Below are 26,178 nucleotides of genomic sequence, written 5' to 3'. Positions count from 1 at the left end.
TGTCTTCAAAGTGTGAAAACAAAAAATACTTTTGCGTAAACGAAGGGAGGCGAATTGTTTTGGGAGCGGCAGGACTTACCTCGTGGAATGGACAGAATGCGGACTGCGTACCCGTAGATCTGGTGTGGATGGCATGCTGGACTGGGAATTCCAATGCGGGAGGCTCCTGATGGGGCTATTTTGCAGAGAGCTGCTCCCTCCAGGCTCTGCACAGCTTCCTGTGCTGGGGAACCGCTTATGACTGCTGCAAAGCAAACGCTGCATTTCAAATTTCAGACAGAAACACTCTACAGCTAGGACCTTGAGTCAAGGGGCCAAATTCAGTTCTCAGTGACACACATCCTGCTGAAGCGAATGGAGTTCCACACACGTAACTGATCTGAATTGTTTTTTACAGTAAGAAAAGTTCAAGCACAAGCTGTTACAAAGATTCAGCAGAAGTTTGAGTGAGAGGCTGTCGTCTGTCCTCTCCAACTGCCTTTTAAAATAACGATCAGATACTGACCAACACTTTGTGTGATTACAGCTGTTTCGATCTTCTAGGGCATGATTATTTACCAAAACAGCTAAATATCATTCAAGTGAGCGATGTTTCTGCCATGAGATTTGGGAAGAGCTTTCATTATATAAGCTCAGGTTAAAGACAGTCTCTCTCTCTCACACGACATTACCAGAAAACACCCATCATTACCATACCAAATGGATATCTACGAAAAGGAGCATGTTTACGTAGTGGGCAATCTCCGACTGTCTGACTCACCTGGAATGACTGTGTGAGGAGCGTTTCTTGACCTTCTCGTAGGGTTCATCCAGGGATGACTCGCTCCACATCTTGGGCTTGATAGGGGACTTGTCATAATCATTCCGGTGGTAGTGCATTTGTCTGAGTCCTTCCAACGACTGTGGAGGAGGCGGTCGGTTATGTAGGGGCGGTCGGGGAGGGAGTCCTTTGTGAGGCGACTGTAAGGGGGATATTGTGCTGGTAACCTGAGAATCCTCTGCAAAGAGAAACAAGGAGAACAGCTGATGCTTTTGAAGGACACTAGGCTGCAGTGTGGCTTTCACCCAGCATGCCCGAGATTACCACTTGGATACAGTGCCGCAGACAGAGATGCTTTTTCCGAGCATGAATTATATGGTAATGAACGTAGGGCCTGATTTTAAGAAGTGTTCCAGTTGATGCTCTAGTTCGGTGTTTCTCAACTGATGGTGGAAGGGTGATGGTCATGAAAAGCAATCGGGGGGATAATAAACTTTTCAATCTAAAGCACAGAAAATAAAACTCTTCTAGACCCGTGTGCACCATAGTTCTGCTGCTTTCATGTTTGTGCCGGCAACCATCTCCGATTCTCCCTTCCCCCCTCTCTGCACACACCTTTCCCCTTCAAGGTCAAGTATGCACTGTCAACCTCTTGAAAAACATACCCCAATTAAATAGGCTTAGCACTGTTCTCATGAACACATTTACTGTAAAAGAGTAAAAAATGTAAGAGGGGGTGCAAATAGTTTTGGACTTGACTCAACCTGGAAAGGATGAGCTACATTCCTCTAGTTCAAACACAAGTTATTGGACTTGATATAGGAATCACCGGGTGATCTTCTCCAGCCCGTGTTATGTAGGAGGTCAAACTCGAGCATCCGAATAGTTCCCCTTCTGGGGGAGCTATGGATGCTCAAAGCCCCTGAAAATCAGGCCTTTAGTGTGAGTCATATGCCCTATTCCACCAAGTAGGAGGTCTTAAGGGGTTGCGGATTTGTTACAATATGTATGAGCCTTTTCCTACAGAATACGTTTCTACTTCTGTACTTTGTACTTTTTACACATAATTGATAAAACCTTCAGGGGGGTTTGATGGAAGGTGGCTGTTTGAAATTATCTGCTCTCAAATGGCAAGGACAGTGTTGTTGTAGCCATGTTGGTCCCAGGATATTAGACAAACATAGTGGGTGAGGCAATATCTTTCACTGGACCATCTTCTGGTGGTGAGAGAGACAAGGCTCTGAGTGTATGTAGAAGAGCTCTGGGTAAGCTGGAAAGCTTGTCTCTCTCGCCAACAGAAGTTGCTCCAATAAAATATATCACCCACCTCGTCTCTGTGAAATGACACCGGCATACAGGGGATTTCCTCCATTTTCAGGGGGATGCAGTCATCCTTCCCTTTACTGTGCTAGATTTCTAGGGTCTGAGATGGACAACATACCGTCCTCAAGAACAAGGGCATCTGAGAGGGAGCTATCTTCACTGGCGATGTTTCCTTCTGAGAAGAAAAAAAATAATCAAAGGGCCATTAATATCACTGTGATTTAACATTGAATCGCAACAGAATCTTCCCCCGTTCATAAAACACAGTCGTCCCTTGTTCTCCACACTACCATGAAGCAGTACGATTTCTATTAATATAGGCCAGCTTACTCCGTCCTTAGTCAGGCAGAACGCAGGGCAAAGCCTGAGTAAAAGCTCCAGGCCAGCTCCCTTGACATGCTGAGCTCCCTCCTGAGAGTTGCTGAGTGCCTTCAACTCCCACTCGTTTCAGTGGGCATTAGGACTGAGTCAAAACTGAGAGCCCAGATCCCCAGAGGGTGTAATGGAGCTACACCAATTTACACCAGCTGAGGATCAGGCCCTACAGAGCTCAGGATTTGACCCGCCCCTACCCTTATGAAGTTACCATTCCATTGCCAATTAAAAACAAACACAAAGTGCTACGATTGTAGGACTTTCAACAATGCTTCGGAGTGCTCGCTGAAGCAACAAAAGGAATAGCACCCCAGTCCTTTTGCCAGAAGGGTTCTGACATACATATCTCCCTGGTGTTTGTGTTTGTTGCTCTGACATATGCAGTGTTACTGAGCGGAGAGGAACTCAAAATGCTTTAAGGGCAGCAGAACACAGCTAGGTTACAAATAAGGAAGCAAGAGAAGCGGTGATAATTTCAGCTCTGTTTATAAACAGGAAGAGCAAAATCTCTGCTTGTCATGTGGAAAGGGACAAAATCAGCAAGAAAAAGCTGTTATTTTCAAGCTTTGAAGGAGGTTAATAGAAATGACTTTAAAAAACAGTGTAAACCATAAAAAGTATCCTGAGGATTATGCTTTTGTAAACAATTATGATGATGATGATACTTGGATTTTATATGATGCCTCTCACCCAAGGTTTACTAATATTAATTAAGCAACATTCCTCTGAAGGAAGTATTACTATACCCATTTTACAGGTGGGTACACTGACTCACAGACAGGTTAAGTGCCTTGCTTAAGCTCAAATAGCCTGAAATTTACCCATGTTTTCTGAGCCAGCACATCAGCTCGGCACCACTCAAGTCCCATGTCAGCTCTCCAACCAGGACAAGGAAGGGATAGAACAATTCACAGAGAAACAAAGACGCAGAGTCCATTAGCGGGAGAGGGGCACTACTGAGCTACGAGTTAGAGCAGGGCTTTGGGCACCAGGGCTCCTGGGTTCAGTTCCTAGCTCTGGCTCAGTGTGAGTGAAATTCACTCCCTGTGCCAAGGCCTCTATTCAAGGCCTATACACCACTCAAGGCCCACTTCAGCCCTTAAAGATATACCCCAGGCCCTGAACCGCACTTACCGTCTATGATTAGGGAGGCTCTCTGCGTTGGCTTCTTTCCAGATTTGATGCGGTACTCGTTGATGGCGTTTTCGATCTCCTGCAGTTTCTTTAGGGCATTAAGGTAGGAGGTTTTCCTTTGTTTCTTCAGCTTTTTGCTGACATTGGGGTCACTGGCCAGGCGCCGAGCAGCCTCAGTGATCTGTGACTGAATTGCAAATTCCCTCTCCAGGCGCTCCAGCTCGGCTTCCTGTCAAATTGGGAAGAGATTCTGGCTGTTCTGGCTGCAAGCTGTCGTGGCCAGATCCTCAGCTGGTGTAGCTGCATGGCAAAGCTCCCCTGCCTTCAATAGGGCTATGTTGCTTTACACCGGCTGAGGATCTGGCCCTAAATGGCACTTAACAAGAGACGAATCCATCTACCAACCTGCCCCTAGCTCGACCACAAGTGCATTGTTAGGGCCAGCCTGTGCAACTGCTCCTCAAGTTTGTGAGCACTTGCTCACATGAGAGAACGCATGACTTCAAAGGGCTGCACAATCTAGCCCAGTGGTTCTCAACCTGCAGCCCGCGGGCCGCGTGTGCCCCAATCAGCACAGAGCTGCGGCCCATGTGACATCCTCAGGGCATACGCAGCCCACAACTGTAAATAGGTTGAGAACCACTGAACTAGCCCTTATTTTGTGAGGATCGTCAATACTAAACTCAATTGATTCCGGCTGCTGGCCCAATATGGCTGTGTCTGCTATCTGTCTTGCAGAACAAACTCATGTATCCCTATGTGGGGGGTGTTTGAATCCCAACCTCTCTCCCACGCATATTTCTAAGGTGTCTGTCACCATGGTGACCGAGTGCTGTATGAAAATGAAACGTCAGGATGTCACACTAATTCCCAATGCAAAGTCATGGCATTTCAACATAATGTTACTGGTTAGCACTTGTGTCGTGCTGATCACCCGTTGAACTAATGTGTCAAATTCATCCCGGTTACAGTCCAATCCTGCCAAACGTCATTAACGTGAGGTGATACATAAATGCACTGTGACATAATGTTAGCATGAGACATCACAGAGGTGTGATATAACGAGGCCATGCACAAGATAGGGATGTGTAATGGTTTTAATAGAAGGCTTTGGCCATGCCAGAGAGCCAAAAAGTTATATCCTGTTTGGCCATGGCGGAGTTAAACTGTGCTTAAGCAGGGTTAACACAGTTAGGGCCAAGTTCTCAGCTGGTGTAATTGGCAGTGATACTTTGACATTAAGACGGTGGAGCTATGGCAGTTTACACCAGCAGAGAATCTGACTCTTTGCTTGTAGCCCGTGAAGATGAGCACATGGGTTGGAATTTTCAAAGGGGTCTGGCTCTCTTACGCACCCAAGTCCTGTTAACTTCCAGTGGGATTTGAGCTGCAAATTAAAACATTAGCTTTGCTAAATGCTCAGTGCTCAGATTGCAGCACTTTTAGTCACATATTCAGTGAAACCCTATCGTTAGCCATATTCAGAACCTCTCCATTTACTAACAGGCATACACAGAGCGGTCGATGCTATAGGAATAACCCCTTCTCAGACCGGAATGGCTCTGTGAAGTTTTCAGTTTGGGCATCTTAGCTTCAAAATCCCTCTGCTGTCAGTGGTGAGTCAGCATTGCTTTAAATCTATAATTATAGCTTCTCTCACATTACTGCCAGCTGAAGGCCTGGTTTTGTTTTGTACAATGAGTTTTACTTTGAAGATTTCATAAGCTCTGTCAACACTAAACTTATTAACGGTGCATTCAACACAATGGAGATTTAAGACGGAGAGCCCGATCTGACTTATTCTGGCAAAATGCCCACTGAAAGTAAGCAAGGGTGGATTAAAAATAAATCCAGCTAGGGCTCAGGCCTGCAGTCCTTACTCAGACAACACTCCCAGTGAAGATACTGAAAGCTTGGCTTCAATTGCAGCTTCTGGCCTTAATGTTCTTTTTCTAAATCACCCTTAACATCGTAAACAGCTGTCTTCATTTGCCTCTCCCCCATTAATCTCTTTTTTTGATGGATGCCTTTATGGATACTGCCTTGGAGCACCAGGGCGGTCATTTGCCTTCAGATGGAACCCTGCCTTGTTTCCAACTCTCATGACATTTGATGTTTTACTTAAAGCCCCAGCTCCTAGAATCATGTGATCCTGAGAGAATCTCAACTTTCATTTAAAAAAAAACCCAAAGTTTGTAGCCCTCATGGTTGCAGATCAAAGCTTGAAAACATGAACCCTAAAGGCTCAACAATCAGAAGACAAATAAACAGATCCCAACATTTACCTTTTTTTAAAAAGCTCATGATATTTAAGACAATCTCATGATTTTGGGGGGCCAGAGTCAGCATTTTTGAACGCTTGAGGTTGGCAATCCTGTTTTACTGAAATGTACATCACCTGCAAAGGTGGAGAGTGGCTTTATCCTCTTTCCCTATAGAGGAGAATCATTCTCTTGCACGCACGGACCGTGCATCACTATTAATCGAAGGATCGAGAGGAAAACAGACTCCATCCAGCGTCCCTGGCCTGGAAGCCATCTCTTAACACTAAGGCTAGGTCTACACTGGCAGCAGCGTGTAGCATACGTGTAGTTACATGCTGCACTGAGAGGCAGGCTGTGTCCACACTGCAGTGTGTAACTACAGGTGTTAGGGAAAAGCTTTGGCAAGGGGAGACAGTGAGAAAGGCTTCATCAACTCCTTGCTGTCAGAGTCTTTCGCTCAGTCTACACTGCCATATACCTGTGCTGGGAGGGGGGCCTACATGCATATGTACACTACACGCCGTCGAAAAAGGTGTGCATTGTAGACGCACCCCAGGACGAGACCTGGGAATTTGAAGATCAGTTTATAACACTGCAGCAAACAGAGTGCAAAGCTTTTAGGAGTCAGGGCTTTCCTTGTAAAAGCTAAACAAAATGTGCAAGCTCATGAATATTTTACTTCAGTGGAATTCCTCTCAATCAAACACAAACCCTAAGAGCTTTGGTTGTTCATGTTTTAAGCAGAAAGAAAATGCTAACAATAAAGGGTTAATTCTCCAGTTGACTCCGACCTTAAACCACAGATTCATTCTCTTCTATTATAAAAATAAAAGGAAACGCAAAACTAGAATATCCACAAGTGTCTTGAGACCAAGCTCCACCGACAATGGCTTTTCTGTGAATTCCGGTCCCGCCTTACAGCTGCTCCAGGGCTGTTTTCACAGCCATGATTCAGGGCACTGACCCAGCCAATTGTGGGAGAGAGAGCACAGAACAAACACTCCCAGGCAAACTTACACAAACACAAGTCAAGCTGCCCAGAGGCAGGGAGGATGGCTCCTTTGTTTAGCAGTAGGAGGTAAAGTGCGTTTGTCTTGCAATCACAGGACAAGTGCGGAAGAATTGATCCGACACTTTATTAAAGGACTTTGGCAGAAACAGTACCAATTTTAGTACTGAGTAAGGACTATTGCAGGAAGGGAGGGAGAACAGCTTGAAACACTCAGAATGATACCAGAAGTGGTTTGAAAGACCAGAGCAACTCAGAACCCAATCCTGCTACCCATAGTCACATGAATAATCTAGACCTGCACCAGCAATGTCATTCAGCTACTGGTGTGATTAAGGGCAGCTTGCAGAGTTAACAGGATCAGAGCCATAAGTGACTCACTACTTCTGTTTGCCTGTGTCAGAGCTGGGCCTGGAATTCTGGAGTTTCTGACTCCCACTCCTATGCTCAGACCAGCACGTTCTCTCACCTCTTCCTTGCCCCAAATACAAGCACAGATGAGTAAACGAATAAAAAGATAAATAAGTTAAATTAAAAACTGTGGTTTCCGAGTAATACGCTGAGAGATGTCCTAGGCATAAGACAGATAGATAGGACTGGACTGGAAGGCAAGTCCTCACCTCTCCTTTAGGCAGTATTTTCTGTTCATCCAGTTTAAAGGCAGTCCCTATTCTTCTCCTTACAATAGGTGGCTCCTCCCCTGGATCTAGGGGGTATTCCCTGGGCAGCTTTCCTGTGAGCTCCTGAAAACATAAGATGCTATTAGTGAGGAGGGGAATACGCAAAAGCAAACCCAGCCCGTGTATATTTTTAAAGTGCAGCAACACTCTGAAAAATGACTGTAAAAATGGCACTGCCAGGGTTCCATTGTTTATCATCTTTCGTATCAAATATGATCAGTTGCTAAATATACAGAAGTTTTTTCTAATTTCCAGGCCTGTGAGCTCAGCCTGTGCGCTGAAAGTCAAGCTGAGTTCTTTTTTGGCTTGTGCATCATCAACAGGAATATATATTCCGCAACTAGAAGAAAAATTAACATGATCTGTCTGTCTAGGGTCTTAGGTGCTGCTCATCAGCAGGATGTCAGAGCATGATGCATGAGCCAAGACAGATGCCAGCTCAAATTCCTTCAGCAGTGTTGTCTCTATAGAGAAAACAGTAAGGAAACCAGTTATTTTTGATGGAGAAGCCAGCAGAGCTGACTCTGAATTCACTCAGGGAGCAGAGCTGTCGAGTGCCACTTTTACAATCATTTTTCTGATCGCAACTGCATGTTAAAATACTACAATCTAATTCATGACCTGTCTGAGACAGCTGCAGTGAAAATGGTGATTTAAAGCAGTGCCTGGTACCGATATGATAATGTTTTATGAATTGAAATCCTTGCCAAACTCCAAGCTATGTCACAAGCAGTTTTGGAGCAATATCAGACTGAAAGGGTCATTTGCAAAGATTAGTTTCAAGTGTGAAGCAGCAGACCCTGCAAACTTTCACAGCCAGGGGATGTACGTTGGAATAGATTTGAAGCAGGCAAAGGAGCAAGTGCCAGGATTGATGCTAACTCTGTGTTTTTTCTGGTACGTACAATACATCTACACTGATCTGAATTAAAGACATTCAAATGCCTGCAGAGAAAGGCGAGAGTATTGCTACAAGGAACAACCCAGCTTCTTGAGCTGAACAGTCTCTGCACTGAGGACAAAAGGCTTTTGTGTTCTGCATCACCAGCCTTGAGAGGATCCAGCTGGCAGAAAACCCTAAATCATCTGAATCCCATATAACAGTGGCTGACCTTAATGTGCAGCGTGTAGTTCGGCTTTCTGCCTCCCTCATGCCCCCACGACCCACTCCCTAATGGGGGCTTTCTTTCTGCTGTTTTCAGGTCACTGGGAAATGAGGCCCTGGCCATTTCAGCCCCTAGCTTAAGCAGTTCCCAACACAATGAATTCCTAACCCAGCACTGCAGTGAAGTGTACAATGCCCTTTTTCAAGGTTGTTTAAATGCTTCCCTCTCCAGAGTGGCTGGTTTAGATCCTTTTCTGTAACATGTTTATCCTGTTGCAAAAAATGGCTGGCTACAAATAGTGCATCAAGATACAGATTCTGGGTCTTTCTACAGAGCATCACCAGGATCCTTTATAACCCCAATCTTAACATGAAGTGCAGGTGTGGGGAACGAGTTACATCTTTAATGGCTCCTTTGCCAAGACTCCAGAATGCCCAAGGTTTTGTAAGAACAAAAGCAACGCGGGCTACTGAGCTGGTGCCATAAACTGGAACGGATTTACAGGCAGGGACCTGAAATTAATCTGAATTAATAAGTGAAGCAACATGATGCCACTGTTGTGAATGGTTTGGGCCACGCTAGTTTGATTAAGCCCAGGCGTGAACCCCTTTTTCTTCTCCTTGCCTGTCTCTGCCTCATTTTAACTCAGCAATTCCCACAGCAAACAAACCGATTCAGGACCGCCCGAGAGGAAACGTTTAAAATAAAAGAGCCAGTGAAACTTTTGACCACTTTCTGCAGCTGATCCAAGCTAAATGGTTTATGGACACTTGGTCTGACCTGATCCTGCAAACCTTACGCAAGAGAGTAGGCCTGTCGAAGCCAATGGAGACTTCATACATCAGGACTGCTCATGCAAGGAAGGGTTGTGGGATGAGGCCCGCACATATTTCCTCTGACATTCTGTGTTGAAAAGCTGTTTTCCTCCCGCTTATCCCAGCTGGTGTTCAAGTCAGAGCCAAGTCTAAACAAAGCGCAATGAGATTTTTAAAAAATGGGCAATGGTCTTTTTTCTGTTTGTTTTTTAAAGTGATACGCACTTTAAATATAAACAGCAACTTAAAGATCTCAGTACCGCTGCCCAGAGCCAACTCTCCCATTCTCTATTCCTGGCAGTGATCTTTGTTAAATCTGGATTTTTCCAGGCCTGGGAAACGGGAGTTATGTATGCACGTGTGATCGAAGTGTAAACTTCATATAAGCTGCTGCTAATATTTATTATGTTTCCAGGCACAAACGCAGCAAGGATCCTAACTTCTCCAGCATTTGAAATGGTTTGATGTTCACGATGACCTGCTTTAAAACAAACCAGTTTAAATCAATCCCAACAGTAATTAAACAGACACATGCCAAGTACAATATGACCTCATCATATGGCACCCCGTTTGTCCCATGGTGATATTTAAGGCAGAAAGGTGATTTTCTCTTGACAATGTTACCTAACATTCTCTTCTACTAGTGATACCGATGATGTAGCCAAGGGACCTCCTCATCATTTGTCACGTTACATACAGCTCAGTGAAGGGAAGACCCCACCATGCTGCGCACAAGTTCGCCCCAAACTGTGCTATTTGTATTTGGGGGGCCCCAAACGGTGGTGATTTAACCCCCATGCCAGGCAACAGGACTGTGCTGTGAAATAGCTGGGAGTTGGAAGAGCATGCTGGGAAATGAACATAGAAAGAGTGCACCTGAGGCCAGGTATACTCTAGGAAAAGAGGTGAGTTAGCTCACATGTTACAAACACACCTTTCTCCTACTGAAGATGAGGACCGAGTGGCATATACCAGGCCAGGTGACCACACAATGGCTAGATGAGATGTGCCATCTACAGGCACCAGCCTATTCCCATTGAAGGCAATGACAAACTGCCCATTAGGAGCCCTGTTGAAGGACGCTGAGTATCTACTAAGCATCCACCACTCATGATGACTTCAATAGGAGCTGCAGATGCTCAGCACCTTGCTGGATCAGGCCTTACGGGTGCACAACTGGCTTGGTGTGAGTCCAGCTTCTCTAGTGTAAAGAAGGCCTTGTGCCACACTAGACATGAAATGCCTCGGGATCACTCAGTCCTTAGGCACCACACACTTTGTGAGATAGGATTTAGGAAGGCTTCACTTCTCCTTCCAGCCTCCATCCATTTTCAAACGAGGCTGTGAGCATATAAAAATACAAGCCACAACGTTTTCCAGGGTTATAAAATTTCTATTGCCTACCGCTTCTCGGATACACAGTTTCTTTAGTTCCTCCAGTCGCTGGCGCAGTGTCTCTTCCAGAGCTTCCTGCCTGGATTTCAATGCAGCCAGCATGTCTTTCTTGGCAGATTGAGAACTATCCGACTCTTGGGAACCTGTCAATAAACAATGATTTCACTAGGCCAGCTGACAGCAGGACACACATCTGGAGCATTAATGAATTTCACCAAAGCCTATCCTTTGGACGGGAGCTTTCCAAAAAAGAATCAGACTATGAAATGAAGCAGGGTGTTACACAGTCATGTTTGTTTATGACAAGTTCTTCATACTTAAACTAACAGAATGGGGTCAGACATCTGAGCATAAAGAGATTTGTAATTCTCTTCTCTGTAAATAAAAACAATCAGGTAATTTTTTTAAGCTCCTCTTGAAAATACTACATACAGTTCTTACGAAAGCTCCCAACAGCAAACGGAATTTACAACGCATCGGAAACACATGTTCATTGCTTAAAGGCCAGAAGAGACCATCACAATCATCTAGTCTGACCTCCTGTATAGAATTTCACCCAATGATTGCTGCATCTAGCCCAATTACTTATGGTTAATTCTAACCACGCAGAAGAAATGTAGTAACTGAAGCTAGATTTTTGCAAAATAGAAACAAAGTTAAAAACCCGCAATAGCTAACAGAAGGTCTTTTCATGGTAGTTGTTGTTTCCCATGGATTTATACGCCACAATGTTCAAAGCTGGATGCATAAATCCATATTTAGATGCCTAAATAAGGGGCCTGATTTTCAAGTGACAAGAACCACTGAAGTCAGTGACGTTACATTGTTGTAAATCCAGAATTAACTGACATCAGAATCTGGCCATGAGATTTTGTGTTAATCTTTGTACTTCGTTTCTTTTAAAAAGAGGTACTGATTGATCTCCTTATTTAATTTCACCACTGAATGGGGCACACATCTTTGTTCAGGGGCTCCCTGCTCAAGTGAGTTGTGATTTTGGTTGCTTCCATTTTTGGGTGCCCAACTTGAGGCATCTTAAAGGGGGCTTGCTTTTCAGAAAGTGCTGAGCATCCAGCCTCTGAAAATCCTGGCCCTTTAAGGTGTCTCAAGTTGAGCCCCACTTTCCAATCTAGTCCGGTATACACTATGGGACTTATCTGCCATTCTCCTACACCAGTTTCCTGATGCTGCCTCGGCCTCTGCAAAGCAACAGAGTGCAGAATCAGGCTCTTATTATCTACCTTAGTCAGATTTTCCAAGAGGCCTTAACCAAGCCTCAGCTAGCATGCCTGTGAACATCAGGATGAAGCTTAGCACGCCGGTGAGTATAAGGACCTACAGGTGCACTTTCAGCACTGACGCTGAAGCGTGCAGTCAGTATTCTCAGTCCGAGTTTGTCGAAAGCTTTGCTGAGGTTCTGCAAACCTTTGGAGTGACCCTAGGGGCAAATTTATGGCTTTGCATCAAAACCTGATGAAACTCGTGTTTTCAGCTACATTTTGCTTTGAGTTTCTTTGCTCCTACTCTCCTCTCAGACACGGAAAGTGGGAAAAGGGACTACGAAATAACACCCCACACCAGCCCAAAGGGGATGGACTAGAGCTAATGGAGCTTCTCCAGCGCTACTTTCGGTGACTTGCACACCACAAAACAATTTGCGCTTGTTCTGCACAATGACCCTCTCCTGTGCAACGTGCGTGTGTCTACAGTGCTTACTGGGATGTGTTGGAAATGCAAAACCAGACTGGAGTTCTCTAGAGATTGGCTGGACTCTAGGACAGGACGGGTGCCATTTTACAATGCGCCACCAGCAAAAATCAAGACAACCCTATGGGAACGCGGAGCGCATTTATCCAGACATGAAATTAAGAGCATCAAATGGATTTCATTCGGGTCTTTTTATAGCCTTAACCACAAGTAAGGCCCAGAGTAACACAAGTTCAAGCCAGGGAATGCTCAGCACTGCAAGAGTGCAATGGGATTTTCCTAAAGGAATTTCCATTTTGCATTCAAGCTGGCCGGGTAAATCCTCTCTAGCACCTCCCTAATAATAACGGCAGTGAGCACTCACTGGCAGAGGGTGAACTGCTGAACTCTTCTATGCAACTGCTGATGAACTGCTGACCTCCAACAACAAGCTGCTCATGATTCCTGCAGATGTTTCGCGCCTTTCTTTTTCTTTTAGAGTAACTGGCTGGAGCGCTTTTTCCTTTCCCTGTTTTCCTTTCTCCTTCCTCTCTTCTCCCCACCCGAATGTAATTTATTTTTACATTTTATATATATATAAAACCACCTATCACCACAGCATCTAGACGGATGCTTCCGTTGCAACATTTAAAAACACATAAATTATATGCACCACACCCAGCAGTTGGATGCTTGACCTGACACCTCTAATTATGGGCATGTCTACACTAGAGAATTAAACAGTTTGTGTAGTTGAACTGGTTGTGCTGAACTGATTTAAGCACAGTGCATTGCATCTAGCTGTGTCAGCTGTGCTGTGTCAGTTTAAGAGCCATACTAGCCTTGTTCAAAACCCTTTCAGTTGCAATGCTTTCTGGGTACCCATCTCACAGTTCCTGGTACAGCTCCTAGAAGCAATGGATTCTGGGAGATTTCAAAAGGCCACCAATACACTGTTGGATAAGTAGGGGGAGGACTAGCGGAATTATTTCAGCTTGTCCACATTCACATTGGCATTAAACCAGTTCAGAATGTAGTGGGTTATTAGACTAAGCTACTCCAACTGGGTCTTCAAATGATAAAGTTGTGCAGTGTAGACAAGACTCGTATGACTGAGGACAGAGAATTCTCAGTTCAGGGCCCTCAATGCTAGACTTTGCTTGGTCTGACAGAGTCCGTCTGTTAACCATGGAGGCATTTTGCAAGATCTATCTGTTACCACAGCCCTTTTCTGAAGAGATAGAAAGCCCAGCTCATCCTGTTTGAGTTCTCTTTCATAAACCTCCCTTTTTTCTTAATGAACGTTTGGATTATTTTTGCATTTCCTAGGATTTTGTGGGCCTGATTCTCACCTCACTTGCACTGGTGTAAACCAAGAGCAAACTCCATCAAAGCCAATTGGGTCACACTAGCATGAGATGGCTGCCAGGGAGAGAACTCAGCTCTGTATTTTTGTGCGCCTCGAGTGTCCATGAGAAGCTCTGTATATACTGAGAAAATTACTGACACCAGCAGACCTGTGACCACAGCCCCAAATGTCAGACCAAACGCAAATGAAGAACCAAAAATCAGAACAAAGCAAGAGACCATAAAACAAACAAACACTAAACCAAACCAACCAACTAGATGCTACACAAAATAAATACATCAGCCTTACTTAATGCCATTGAATTCAGGCCCATCAAGGCCTTCCAAACAGCACTATTAGCTGAGAAAAGATCACTTGCAAACTGATTTCCACCATACAAACCATGAGAAGGTGCTTTCTATTGATCTTACCTGCCACGAGGAGCTATACTTTTATGGAACAGTCATATTGAAATTCAATAGAAAACCATACATTTTCTGTATGGTTTTTGGACCGTCCTATGGAATTTATTGGAAAATTATACAGAATGGTTCAAAAGACCTTTTGAAGGTTAGGACTCACCAAATTCTATAAGGTTTCTACAGTAATTCCTTTAGAATCCTGTTAAGGCCCTGATTCTGCAAGAGATGTAATCATCTAGTATTCAGCATGGGAATAGCTCCATTGATATGATTAAAGAAAAGGAGTACTTGTGGCACCTTAGAGACTAACCAGTTTATTTGAGCATGAGCTTTCGTGAGCTACAGCTCACTTCATCCGATGAAGTGAGCTGTAGCTCACGAAAGCTCATGCTCAAATAAACTGGTTAGTCTCTAAGGTGCCACAAGTACTCCTTTTCTTTTTACGAATACAGACTAACACGGCTGTTACTCTGAAAATTGATATGATTAAATCCTTTGCAGAATGGGACCTCCATTTATATACAGACCTATGGTTTAATTCCTATTGAATCCTACATGCCTCTTCTCCCAATTATATGGTGACAGGTATAAGTCATGCCATTTAGACACACAAGGAATGCCAGATTGGTTCATGTTATGTCTCTTACATCCTACTTTGGGTCAAATTTCTGCTCTCAGTGACCTGATTACTTCTTGTTTCACGGACATCAACGGGAATTACAGCTGTGAAGCTGGGAGGAGAGTTTGGTCCTTTCTGAACAATTTACACCCAATGTGTAAATTACACAACCGCTTACATCACTGCTGAACGTTTCCTGTAGCGATTAATGGCCTGATTCAGTTCTTGCTTAGGCTGGGGCAAATCAGGAGTAACTCCAATGGCGTTACACTAGTATAAAACCATTGTGAGAGCTGGGACTGTCAGACCCCAAGTGAATTGACCAAGGGTCGTGGTGGAGTCTCCATTACTGGCAATTTTTAAATCAAGCGGAATTTCTTCTAAAAGATCTGCTCTGGGTATTATTTTGGGGAAGTTCTCTGGTCTGTGTGGTATAGGAGGTCAGACTAGATTATCACAATGGTCCCTTCTGGCCTTGGAATCTGATCAACGCAACACAATGAGTCAGAGGACGATTTGCCATCAGAATTCAGGAGCTCCTAGTTCCCAGCCCTGTGCATGCGCCTCGAGCGTAGACCCTGCTGCCTCTAAGACAGGGTACGTTTTGGTAGTTTGAATAGGTATGTTTACTGCTTTTAATATATTATTAATTATTATTATTATTTGTATTCCTGTAGCTTCTAGAGGGCCCAACCACGATCAGTGCCTCACTGAGCCAGAGACAATCCCTGGCCTGAGGAACTTACAGTCAGGATAGACATCACAGTCAAAGGTGGGGGAAGAAAGGAGTTTAATATAAACCAAAGTGATGGTTTATAAATGTCATGTTAGTTCTATGATTTTTCTGAGGACGGCTAGGGGGTTCGTTTATTTTTATTTATTCATTCTCTGCATTAAATATCTTCTAGGCGAGGAGTGGGGACAGGAGGGAAGGCAGGAAGGGATAAGCTAAAAGGAAAGACAAAGGAAGTGAGAGGGACATTGAGGGGAAAGAGAGAAGGAAGGAGAGGATCACAGAGAGCAAGAGGAGTGAGACTGGTTTAGTGACTGTCAGGGATAGGGCTGGAGCAGAGAGGGAAGAAAATCCAGAGTAAAAAGCCACATTTTCATGGGCCAGTGACATCACCTGTGGTCCAGATGTGTGATTCTGGATGGCTCTTTGATGCATTTTTTTCTTGCTTTTCACAAGCAAAACACAATGTAAACACGGCAATGATTCATGCTGTATCCTGTGGCCTGGCTGCCATCTCTAGTCTCCTGGCCTAAACCAGGCATTTCATCCAAGTCCACGTGGAGCTGGGACTGACATTGCACAGTACACTCCCCACGCCATACCATGGTATGATTCATGGCTGCAGGATGTTGGGGAATGATTGAAAGTGACCACAAACAGCCACTATCTCCCAGCTCTGACTAACAAATAGGATATCCTCTTTAGCAATGGCCAGAGACCTGCTCCTGGCTTTTCAGTGTCCATCTGGAATTATTCAGAACAGGATGCACACAGATATCCTGCAGAGTGACTGCTCTTCATTAGTCACTTCGCTCATCTGCCGTTCCATAGACTGGCCTAGTTGCTGTTTACCAACGAAAACACTCAGTGTAGAGTAGTAGGAAATTCACCTCTACGGATGTAGCGGAAGTGAGGGGTGAACTGCCATGCTGGGAAGGAAAAATCTATCTGCAGGACTAAGGCATTTTCAAATATAAGCAGGCATATTTACAGGAAACCTACAGTTGCAGAAGTGACTGTGTCTATGCCATGCTGTGGGGGAAGGGGATGGATTATTTTAACACTTACATGTGCAGAGATAAAGCAAAAGTATGGCTCTTCTCTACAAAGAAATCCTACAAGCTCTCCTCTGCTCACCAACCTCCTATTGAAATGAATGGGACTTCTGCAGGCAGAGGGGACTGCAGAATAAGGCCCACACAGATGCATGGTGGCCCACTGACAGGGAGACATGGTCAGAGCAGTGCAAACCTTCACTAGAAACCTCAGAATCATTCCACACTCAGCTGGGTTCGTGTTAAATTGCAAACTGTTGAGTTAAACCAGTGATAGGCCCAAATCAAAATCCTTGATTTGAAAGTCAGGGGACTTGTCTGATCTCATTTACATGGCTGTATCTCTGTTGACTTCAATACTTCAGTGCATTTACTCCTGCTTTAAACCACAATGAGATCAGAACCAGACCTCACATCTCTACCATCGACAAAACTAACACTTCATATCCAAACAGCCCTAAACGTTAGGTTCCAAATCCAGGTCAGACCCTGGCCCAAACTTCAGGGTATTCTGATTCAGCAAGATACTCTGCAGAGAGAGGTTCGAGCCCTGAACTCGGCTCTGCTCACTGGTTGGTCCAGGATTTTGGTTGAGGCCTTTCTCTGCTCAAAAGACGGGCCAAGGTTCATGGGAGAGATTCTAAAGTTTGCAGCAAAGACACATAAGGAGAGAGGCAGCATGATGTAGTGGATGGGGCACTGGCTAGGGAGTCAGGAGACCTGGGTTCTATTCCTGGCTCTGCTGCTGACTTGCCCTCTGTTTTGCCACTCACCCTTTGTCTGTCCTGTTTATTGTGACTGTCAGCTCTTCAGGGCAGGGAGCGTCTCTCACAATGTCTTTAGATGGCACCTAGCACAATGGCGCCCCATCTCAGTTGGGACTTTTACGTATTGCTATAATAAATAATAATAATTTGTGGTTTCATGTGTCATCTACACAAAACAAGGGGACACTTGGCAGTTTCAATCTGAGCTCCTCACCGTGGTTTTTGGTTTGTTCCTTTCGGGGAAGACATGAAGAAACTCCAAGAAAAAGAGGAGAGAAAAACAAGGAGCGGGAAAGAGGGCCCAGCAGTGAAAAAGGGAAACATTTTCTATTTTCCCGTGGTGATTCATGATAACTCCATGTATTTATAGTCTGGAAATTTACAGTGGCCTCTTAATCACTCAACTCTCATTCTCTCGAGATCCATAAATGGTAGCCCTCTGCTACAAACAATAACACACCATTGTTATGATCATGTATTAATAATCGTCAGCACAAAGGGAGGAAATGCAAACGTTTGGAGGGAGCCTGGGGAATGTGCTAGCTGTTCACCAGGATCTGGAATGCGGAGCATCCATGACCGTTACACTCCCAGTTCTGGTCTGCTCACATTAAGCAATGTTTAGGGGCTTGATCAGTTTGACTCTAACGAGAGATGAACCCAGCAAAGTTTCTGTGTTTATCAGAAAGTTGAGTAAACCCAAACTTCTGCCCTCGTTAATGAATTGGCTCTCCGGGCACAGGGTTCTTGTGGGCAAGAAGAAAGCAACCAGGGGTCTGATCCAGAGCCTGCTGAGGTCAGTGGTGTCTTCCACTCACTACATTGGGTTTTGGATGCAGCCTCAAGCTGCCTCCTCTTCCCTGCAGAGAAGAATGAGCTCCTGCAGCATGGGGTGCTTTGTGCTTGTACAGGACCTAGCACAATGGGGCCAGAGCCCATGACTAGGTGCTACAGTAATACAAATAATTCTCATGGGTCAGCCATAAGCAGCCAACCTGCTCCTCCTCCTCAGGCAGCAGTTATAGCTTCCCAGCATGCACATGGGATCAGTGTTGGGTTCTTAGGAACCCTGGGCTAGATCACTCTTGGGGACTGTAGTGGGGCGGCTGCCCCACTCCTGCAGAACAGGGGTTAAAAGCAGCCCTGGAGAGGACTGTGGCTGGGAAAAGGAGTGAAAGCAGCTGAGGGAGTGGCTGACCGCAGGTGTGGCCATCTCACTTAGGGCCCAGCTGGCCCTGATAAGAGGGCTGGGGGCCAGGAGCTGTCAGAATCTCACTCTAGCTCTGGAGTGGGAAGGGCTAGCTGTCTAGGAGCAAGGTACCTGAAGCAGAGCAGTGGTGGGGAAGGGCAAAGGGAGCTAGGGAACTCCCGCCTGGTAAACCCCCAGGCTGCACGCCTTGGTGAAGGCCTACAAAAGGTACTGGGGCTGCAGAGAGGCAGCCCAGGGATAGGCAAAGGCAGCAGGTCCTACCCCCTTGCCAATGATGAGTGGCCATTACAGACTGCTGTTTGCCCCAGTGAGCAGGGGCTAGATGACGACTGGCAGTAGCCACTGAGGCAAGGTGGGCTTAGAGGGTTGGGGGTTCCCCTGGAAGGGGAGACCCAGAGTGTGGGGATACTGCTTGGGCAGAACCCTGAGGTAAAGGGGCACCGGGGTCCATGAGGGACATGGGACCTAAGGCAGGTGAGACACCAGGCAGAAGGAGGCGCTCCGGAGCTGAAAAAGAGCTAATTCCCAAGATGACCAGTAGGAGGCGCCGCACCAGTGAGTCGTCGCTTCGCTACAGGGACCCAAGTTCCTCTAAAGTGCTCCTCCTTCCTACAGATCCCCTTTGTGTGTCCCCTCCTTCATTAGCTAAGGCATCACAGCTGCAGCCACCAGACAGTAGCAAGCTCCAGAGCCCTCTGTTAAATCTGAGACTGTCCTGCAAACGAGGGGCCCTTAACCATAGGTTTGGTGGGCCCCAAAATCTGGCTCTGAGTATGGGTCTCTAACAGGGCAGCTGGAAGCTGACGTTCTACCTTGTCACACCAGGAGCACAGCATAAACCAGAGCAAATTCACATACTCCTGGGTTTTAGGTGTGCAGACACAACTGCAGCTCGATCCATCAGAACCACCTGCCCAGCTCCAGGTCAATTAACTCCGCATGCTCTCCGTCAATGTGGCAAGCCTGCTGAACATGTAAACCCAGCACTCTGAACTTATCCAGGTTGGCTGGGTTTTAAGCAGGGAGCAAAAAATAAAGGGCAAAGATCTGCTGTCAGTGGGGTTGCTCTGGGTTACACTGGTGTAATCGAGATCAGGATTTGACCTAAAGACGTTTAGGGGCCGGATTTTCTCCTGACTTCCGCCTGTGACCATCAGGGCTAACCCAGTGAAGTCAACAGAGTCAGACTGGTGTGAGCACAGAATCCGGCACTCTGAATTCCTTGGTATGCAGGGGGTTGAAAGTCAACGTACTAACACAGACGCCGCATTGGTGGCAAACAGCTTTTGAGGATGGGAATGCTGCCAGCAAGGATCTCTGAAGGGGCTCTTGATGTTATTTGCTTTCAGCAGTGGGAGAGCCAAACTCACAAAGAACGCCAACAACCCAACACCACACCAGAAACAGCCCCGCCACTGCAATTCCCTGAACAGATACTTGGCATAAACAGTGGATTGTGTGCTGCGTCCTGAGGGACAGGAGAAACAGAAAGGCGTCTCTGTTCACGGGCTAGGAAGAGAATTCCAAAACAAGTTGCTCTCGACTGCAGCCAGCTTAAAACGTAACTCTTATTGCCTGTTTTTGAGGAATTTCAAGTTAGCCACAAAGGACGTTCTGCAGCACAGTTGATGTACAGAGTCAGTATGGATTTGGTTTTGTAGCCAGTGGTTCTCAGAGGGTACATTTCTCTCTGTAATTATGAAAAGATCCTTCTCCGATGTCACATGTTTCCATTCTTGTGGATTTTAATGAGTCTAAGTGATGTCTTCTACACTTCACTTAAATGACCCATCATTGTGATAATAATGCTTTACACTTCCGGCGAGCTTTTCATCCGAGGAGCTTGCAGCCCTTTACAAACCATGAGTCCTCACACCGATCCTAGGAGGTACGTGATCACTGCTGTACAGATGGTAAAGTTGAGGCACAGCGTGGTTAAGAGATTTACCCAGTTATGGAAGAAGCCACCTCACAGGCAGGAAGTGTTGGAACCAGGAATAGATCCATAGGCAGCAGGTGGTTAGGGCTAGAGTGGACTCAACCCTCCCAAATCTATTTTTGAGCCACCCTGCTGCCCATGTGCATGCCCAGATCAGCTGGGGAAGCCCCATGTCTAGTGGGGCCAGAGGCAGGGTAGGGTGTCATGGGGTGTGGGTCCTTGCCGCTCGCTGGATTCCTGGAAGGTGGAACTAGATTCCTCAGTCCCCAGGGGGTGCTGGCTCCTGACTGGTGCCTCCCAGGAAGGTTTGATGAGACGGGGCGAGAGTCCCAGGCATGGGGAAGGTATCCTGAGGTGACTGGTGCGGAGAGACCCAGACCAAAGGAGAGGGATACTGAGGAGATGAGGATGGGGAAGGGGAATTCCAGGAGATGGGGGGGAGGCCCTGAAGGGATGGGGGGAAAGGGGTATCCCAGGCAGTGGCGCTGGAGCAATTTTTATAGTGGGGGTGCTGAAGGCGGAAACCACGTATTTGGTTGTTGTTACTACTTGTAGCCGGGGGTGCAGCCGTACCCCTAGTTTCAGCACCTATGGTCCCAGGAGAAGGAGGAGATCCTGAGGGAAATGGGGGGGAAAGGAGTGTCCCAGGAGAAGGGAGGAGATCCTAAAGGGAATGGGGCGGGGGGAAGGAGTGTCCCAGGAGAAGGGGGGAAATCCTGACGGGAATGGGGGAAAGGAGTGTCTCAGGAAGAAGGGGGAGATCCTATGGGGATGTGCTAAAAGGAGAATCCTGAGGAGGGGGGAGATCCTCAAGGGATGGGGAGGGGATGCAGAGTCCCCAGGGACAGGGGGGAGATACTGAGGGAATGGGGAGAGGGGGAGTCCCAGGATAGGGGGCAGACCTTGAGTTGCTGGTGTGGGAGAAGGAGAGACCATGAGGTGATGTGGGGGGGGGGAGGGAGGGTGAGAAGGGGAGTCCCAGAGAAAGGGGGAGATCTGTGGTTATGGGGAGGAGAAGGGGAGCCCAAGGATAGGGGGCAGACCCTGAGGTGATGGAGGGTAGAAGGGGAGTCCCGGGGGACGGTGGAGATCTTGAGGCCCTGTGTCTGTGTGGCAGGGCCAGGAAGGGGGCAGAGGGGGGGGCATCACAGGTGGAGGATTTTGCCTGATGGTGGATACATGCCTCAGATGACACTGTGGTGGGCTCCTCTGAATTGCCAAGCAGCGAGGGCCAATGGGCCGGAGCAGGGAGCTGCGGGGAGACTGCAGGGTGGGCTCTGCTGCCTGCAAAGAATATTTTCACCAGTCGCCTATGAATAGACCTCGGGCTCCTGACTCCCAGTCCCCAGTGGTGGAATCCCTTTGACAGGGATCCCTGTTTGGCTTCTTCCATAACTACTGACGATTCCGCTTTATAAAGAAGCCAAACTAAGGGGTGTCTAATCCCTCCTGCCACTCATGCTGCTACACTCCTATTTTGAGCCTGCTAGCTCGATCAGAGCTAGCACAGGTATGTCTACTTGAGCTGGAAATGGCAGCTTCCAGCTCCCCTTAGCCCTGCAGCCTATTACACACTGAACATCTTGACAGAAGCATCTAAGCATTTTCCACAGGAAAAAACCTTATAAAACTTGGGGCACTAGGCAGTTTCTAGGTGAACGGTACCTGGAAACTGGCTCTCTGGGGAGCTGAGAGGCCAGATGAGCAGGGGGCACTAGCTGGAAGATGAAGAATGAATTTCAGCAGCTAAGAGACAAGGCAGATCAGTGCAGAATCTCTAGAGGAGATTCTGTCTTTCTACTACCAGGCGCCCTCTTCAATCCCCCAGCATGTGCTTCCCAAATGAGCCACAACAACTGATGGCCACCAACCCACTCATGGGGAGGAGGTGGCTGCATAGGCCGGAGGTCGTGAGAGACAGGCTGGGTAGCAGCAGGGAGATGGGTGCAGGGTGTGGGGATAGGTCAGGTAGCAGCAGGGAGCTGAGAAGACTGGAGATGACATCCTGGGGAGAAAGAGGAAACTAGCAGTGAGGATAGGAATGGGGTCACATTGGAGCCTGGATCTCTTGTTGAGTGTGGGGGTTTTGGGTGAGGGAGGAGGAGGAGATGAGACACAGATATCACATACCCAGAGAGACAGAAGCTGAAAGGAAGAATCTTGTTACTGTCAGATTCATTTCTGAAGGGCCCATTTTTCACCTCACCTGGCAGCTCTTGCATAATACAAAGCTACATCTTCCTCTTTTCTCCAGCCGAGGGGCAGGAACCCATATTTCCCATGCAGTTACAAGGTAAAGGACTTACCGGATGACAAAAGACTGCCACTGCTTCCGCTGATAATTTTGCCTTTGCTTCCCATGTTGGCTAGTTTTGAAGTCTTCAGCGTTCCAGTTTCAGTCAGATCAATAGCGATTTCACTTAGGCTTCTCGCAGCATGAATCTTGGACTGGGAATAGACACAGAGCTGAGTTTTACACTCTGGCGTTGCTTTAAGAGTCACAGAAGCAAAGAATCATTTCACCGTGGCAGGAAACAGGCCCTCAAAAGCCAACTCAGATTACTTTCCCAAGAATGGAAGGAAACTGGCACTCGAATGTCCACGTTGTCTATTGCCCTTGTTGTGTTTAGAATCTGGGGGCAATTCTGCCATTGCTTCTTTGTTCGTTAATATCTCTGATTTGCCAGGGACTCCTTTCCCCTCTTCCCTGCCCTTAAATCAGAGAACCACATCCAGAAAATCTGAATGTTAAGAGCTACAGTAAGAAACCACCAAAAATGCCAACATAATTAGCATCCTTCTCGCTGGGTAGTCTCAGTGCAGAAGCCATCCAGTGCCCACTAAAGTCAACAGGACTCTTTCCACTGGCTACAGTCAGCTTTGTATCTGGGCCTGAATGAGCACAAAGATTTACTTAGGCCCCCACACGGTCCCTTCATAATAAGGGTTGGGAACATTGGTAGGAAAATGTGGCGCCCATGATGTATCTGTTAAGAACAGAGGACTTCACTCTGCAGGGCTGTATAAAGCTCTACAACAGAAAGCAATGCAAGGCTTCAGTCCTTTACTATGGCTGTGCAGACTACGGGCTTGTCTTCACTGCAGTGGCTAGCTTGAGTTCCTCCACTAGCCCCACTTCCGCTGAGAGCGGCCACACTGTGAAACAACACGTTAGCCACACGGAGGGCTTTGACGAGCAGCACAGCGGGACTGGATCAGCAGACTCACTGGATCAGCGGCCGATGAGTTGTGCTACCTTGAGTTGCAGCCGGTAGCTGCATCCCCACTGCATTACTAGCTCTAGGGTCAGCAGCGCTAGAGCTTCGACCACCCACACCCCGGATGGGCCAGCTAGCTCGAGTTGAAAGCACCACTTAGCTCCAGCTAGAGATATCTGCATGTGGACAGGAGTTGGGTTGGGGCCAACACTTGAAGTATTCCATGAGCGATGCTGCTGTGAAGACAAGCCCTAGATATTAGCAGTGTTTTGTATGTACATGACAATTTTAGTCAATTCTTGTGTCTGGATTACGCACCCCATCTACCTTACAATAGGAATTGCCAGACTGCCAATGGTCAGTCTAGCCCCGTATCCCGTCTCTGATAGGGCCCAGCTCCAGACGCTTTAGAGCAGCGGTTCTCAAACTTTAGCAATCCGAGGACCCCCATTTTGATTTAAAATTTTTCATGGACCACCCCAAGCCGGCTTCTAATTTTCTCTGGGGGTGCTCAACCCCCACTCAGCCCCAGGCCTCGCTCCCACTCCACCCTTTCCCCCAAGGCCCCACACCCGCCCCACCTCTTCCTGCCCCACCACTGCCCTGCCTCTTTCCGCTCCCTGCCCTGAGCACACCCTATCCCCGCTCCTCCCCCTCCCTCCCAGCACCTCCTGCACGCTGCGGAACAGCTGTTCCGCGGCGTGCAGGAGGTGCTGGGTGGGAGGGGGAGGAGTTGATCAGCAGGGCTGGTGGCCCTGGACATAACTCACGGACTCCCTGGAGTACCGTCGTGGATCCCCCAGGGGTCTGTGGACCCCCATTTGAGAACCTCTGCTTTAGAGAAATGTGCAAGAAACCCTGTACTAGGCAGTTATGGAAGAATCAGCCCAGGTGGAAAGTTTCTTCCCCCCTTCAATTAATTAAGAACTGGCTTATGCAAGGCCGGATTAATCTTTTGTGGGCCCTGGCGCCTGGAGAGTGGCCCTGCCCCACGCTCCATCCTGAGGCCCTGTCCCTGCTTGGCCCTTCCCTCCCCCCCCGCCCCCCCCCCAAGGTCCTGCCCCCACTCAGCCTGTTCCCCCAAGGCCCTGTCCCTGCTTAGCCTCTTCCCCCTGCCACGGTCCCGCCTGCCACTCACATGGGGAGGAAGGAGTGGAGTAGAGTGAGCAGGGGGCTGGGGGAGGAAGGGGGTGGAGAGGAGTGAGTGGGGCCTCGGGGGGAAGAGGCCGAGCAGGGGCGGGGTCTCGTGGGCAGGGTGCAGGGTGCAGGGCCATCGTCTGGGCGCCGGGGCTCCTTGTGAGTGTGGGCATAGTACCATTGTAAACCCAGTATTCTGTACATTGTAAACCCTATTCTGTACATTGGTTATTAAATCCACTAAATAAACTAAAAAGCCAGGCTAAGCAAACAGAAATTCCTCCACCAAAAAGAACCCAACTGGATGTGATTTGAGCATGCTGGACATAGATCCGAGAGCTGACTGTCATTCAGCCTCTGCTATGGCAATTGGTTTTTCTTTCAGACTAGTTTTGAACCTAAAATGCTTTTAACAGCTAACCCACAGTCTTACAGAGGTCTCAGGGAAGGCTTCCCATCTGAACACTTTGTAAAATCCTGGATTCAGACAGCTGGGTGCCCAGGCCCAGCTCATAAGAACCTGAACTTCCACTGCTGTGTGGAGCTTCAATTAATGCAGCCCTAAGGATATGCTGACCTTTGGTTAACCTGGAGTTTCTATTAACTCAGAGAACTGGTGTCACACTGTGCCAAACGATCCGGGATTTGCCAGTGGCCTGAAAATCTTCATTTCATGTTTAATTTTTGGGCCCAGTTGTGGAACCCGTCCCTCCACTGGTGGGCATTTACATTAGCAGTCCCATTTGATGCAGTAGGACTACTTGGGTGAGTAATTCCTCCCCCAGGCTAGGAGAGGTACTATAGCCTTAATGTTTTCAAGTGGCAAATGTTCACAATGTTTGGAAGTCTGATTTGGACAGGCACCCAAAAACTAGGCTGCTTATGTCCATTGGAATGAAAACAGGGAATCCTAGAAATCTTGCAAGAAAACCTGGTTCTAGGAGATATCCAGCCTTACTTTGTGCTCTGAAAAAGTTCAGATAGTTTAGATAGGTGAAGGAAGGCAGAAGGGTCTAGCACTGGGAAAGGAGAGTTCTATGCTCCATTCTTGGCTCTTACTAATTTGCCATGTGACCTTGGGCAAGTCACTTAACCTCTCTGCCTCAGTTTCCACATCTGTGGAATAATAAAGGGGATAAAATGGATCCCTACTTCACAGGGGGTTTTAGGCTTAATTTGTGAC

At 47.1% G+C, this 26,178-nt stretch overlaps 1 protein-coding gene across 11 annotated transcripts in view; it reads right to left on the bottom strand.

Annotated features, from left to right (window-relative positions):
* FRMD4A (FERM domain containing 4A) overlaps positions 1-26,178 on the bottom strand; it is a 550,199-nt gene that overhangs the window by 14,495 nt on the left and 509,526 nt on the right. For 7 of the 11 annotated variants that reach the window (XM_043552722.1, XM_043552712.1, XM_043552704.1 and 4 more), the window contains 7 exons: positions 22,947-23,088; positions 10,871-11,004; positions 7,486-7,608; positions 3,593-3,821; positions 2,202-2,258; positions 761-998; positions 80-244 (listed from right to left, as the gene is read on the bottom strand). In XM_043552722.1, the coding sequence (XP_043408657.1) occupies positions 80-244; positions 761-998; positions 2,202-2,258; positions 3,593-3,821; positions 7,486-7,608; positions 10,871-11,004; positions 22,947-23,088 (1,088 nt within the window). The remainder of the gene's footprint in view (positions 1-79; positions 245-760; positions 999-2,201; positions 2,259-3,592; positions 3,822-7,485; positions 7,609-10,870; positions 11,005-22,946; positions 23,089-26,178) is intronic. The other 4 variants (XM_043552706.1, XM_043552697.1, XM_043552728.1 and 1 more) reach the window with 3 other exon arrangements.

This window comes from Chelonia mydas, chromosome 1 (assembly GCF_015237465.2).
Source record: "Chelonia mydas isolate rCheMyd1 chromosome 1, rCheMyd1.pri.v2, whole genome shotgun sequence".
Lineage (NCBI taxonomy): Eukaryota > Metazoa > Chordata > Testudines > Cheloniidae > Chelonia > Chelonia mydas.
This window is presented reverse-complemented; position numbering and strand designations above follow the sequence as displayed.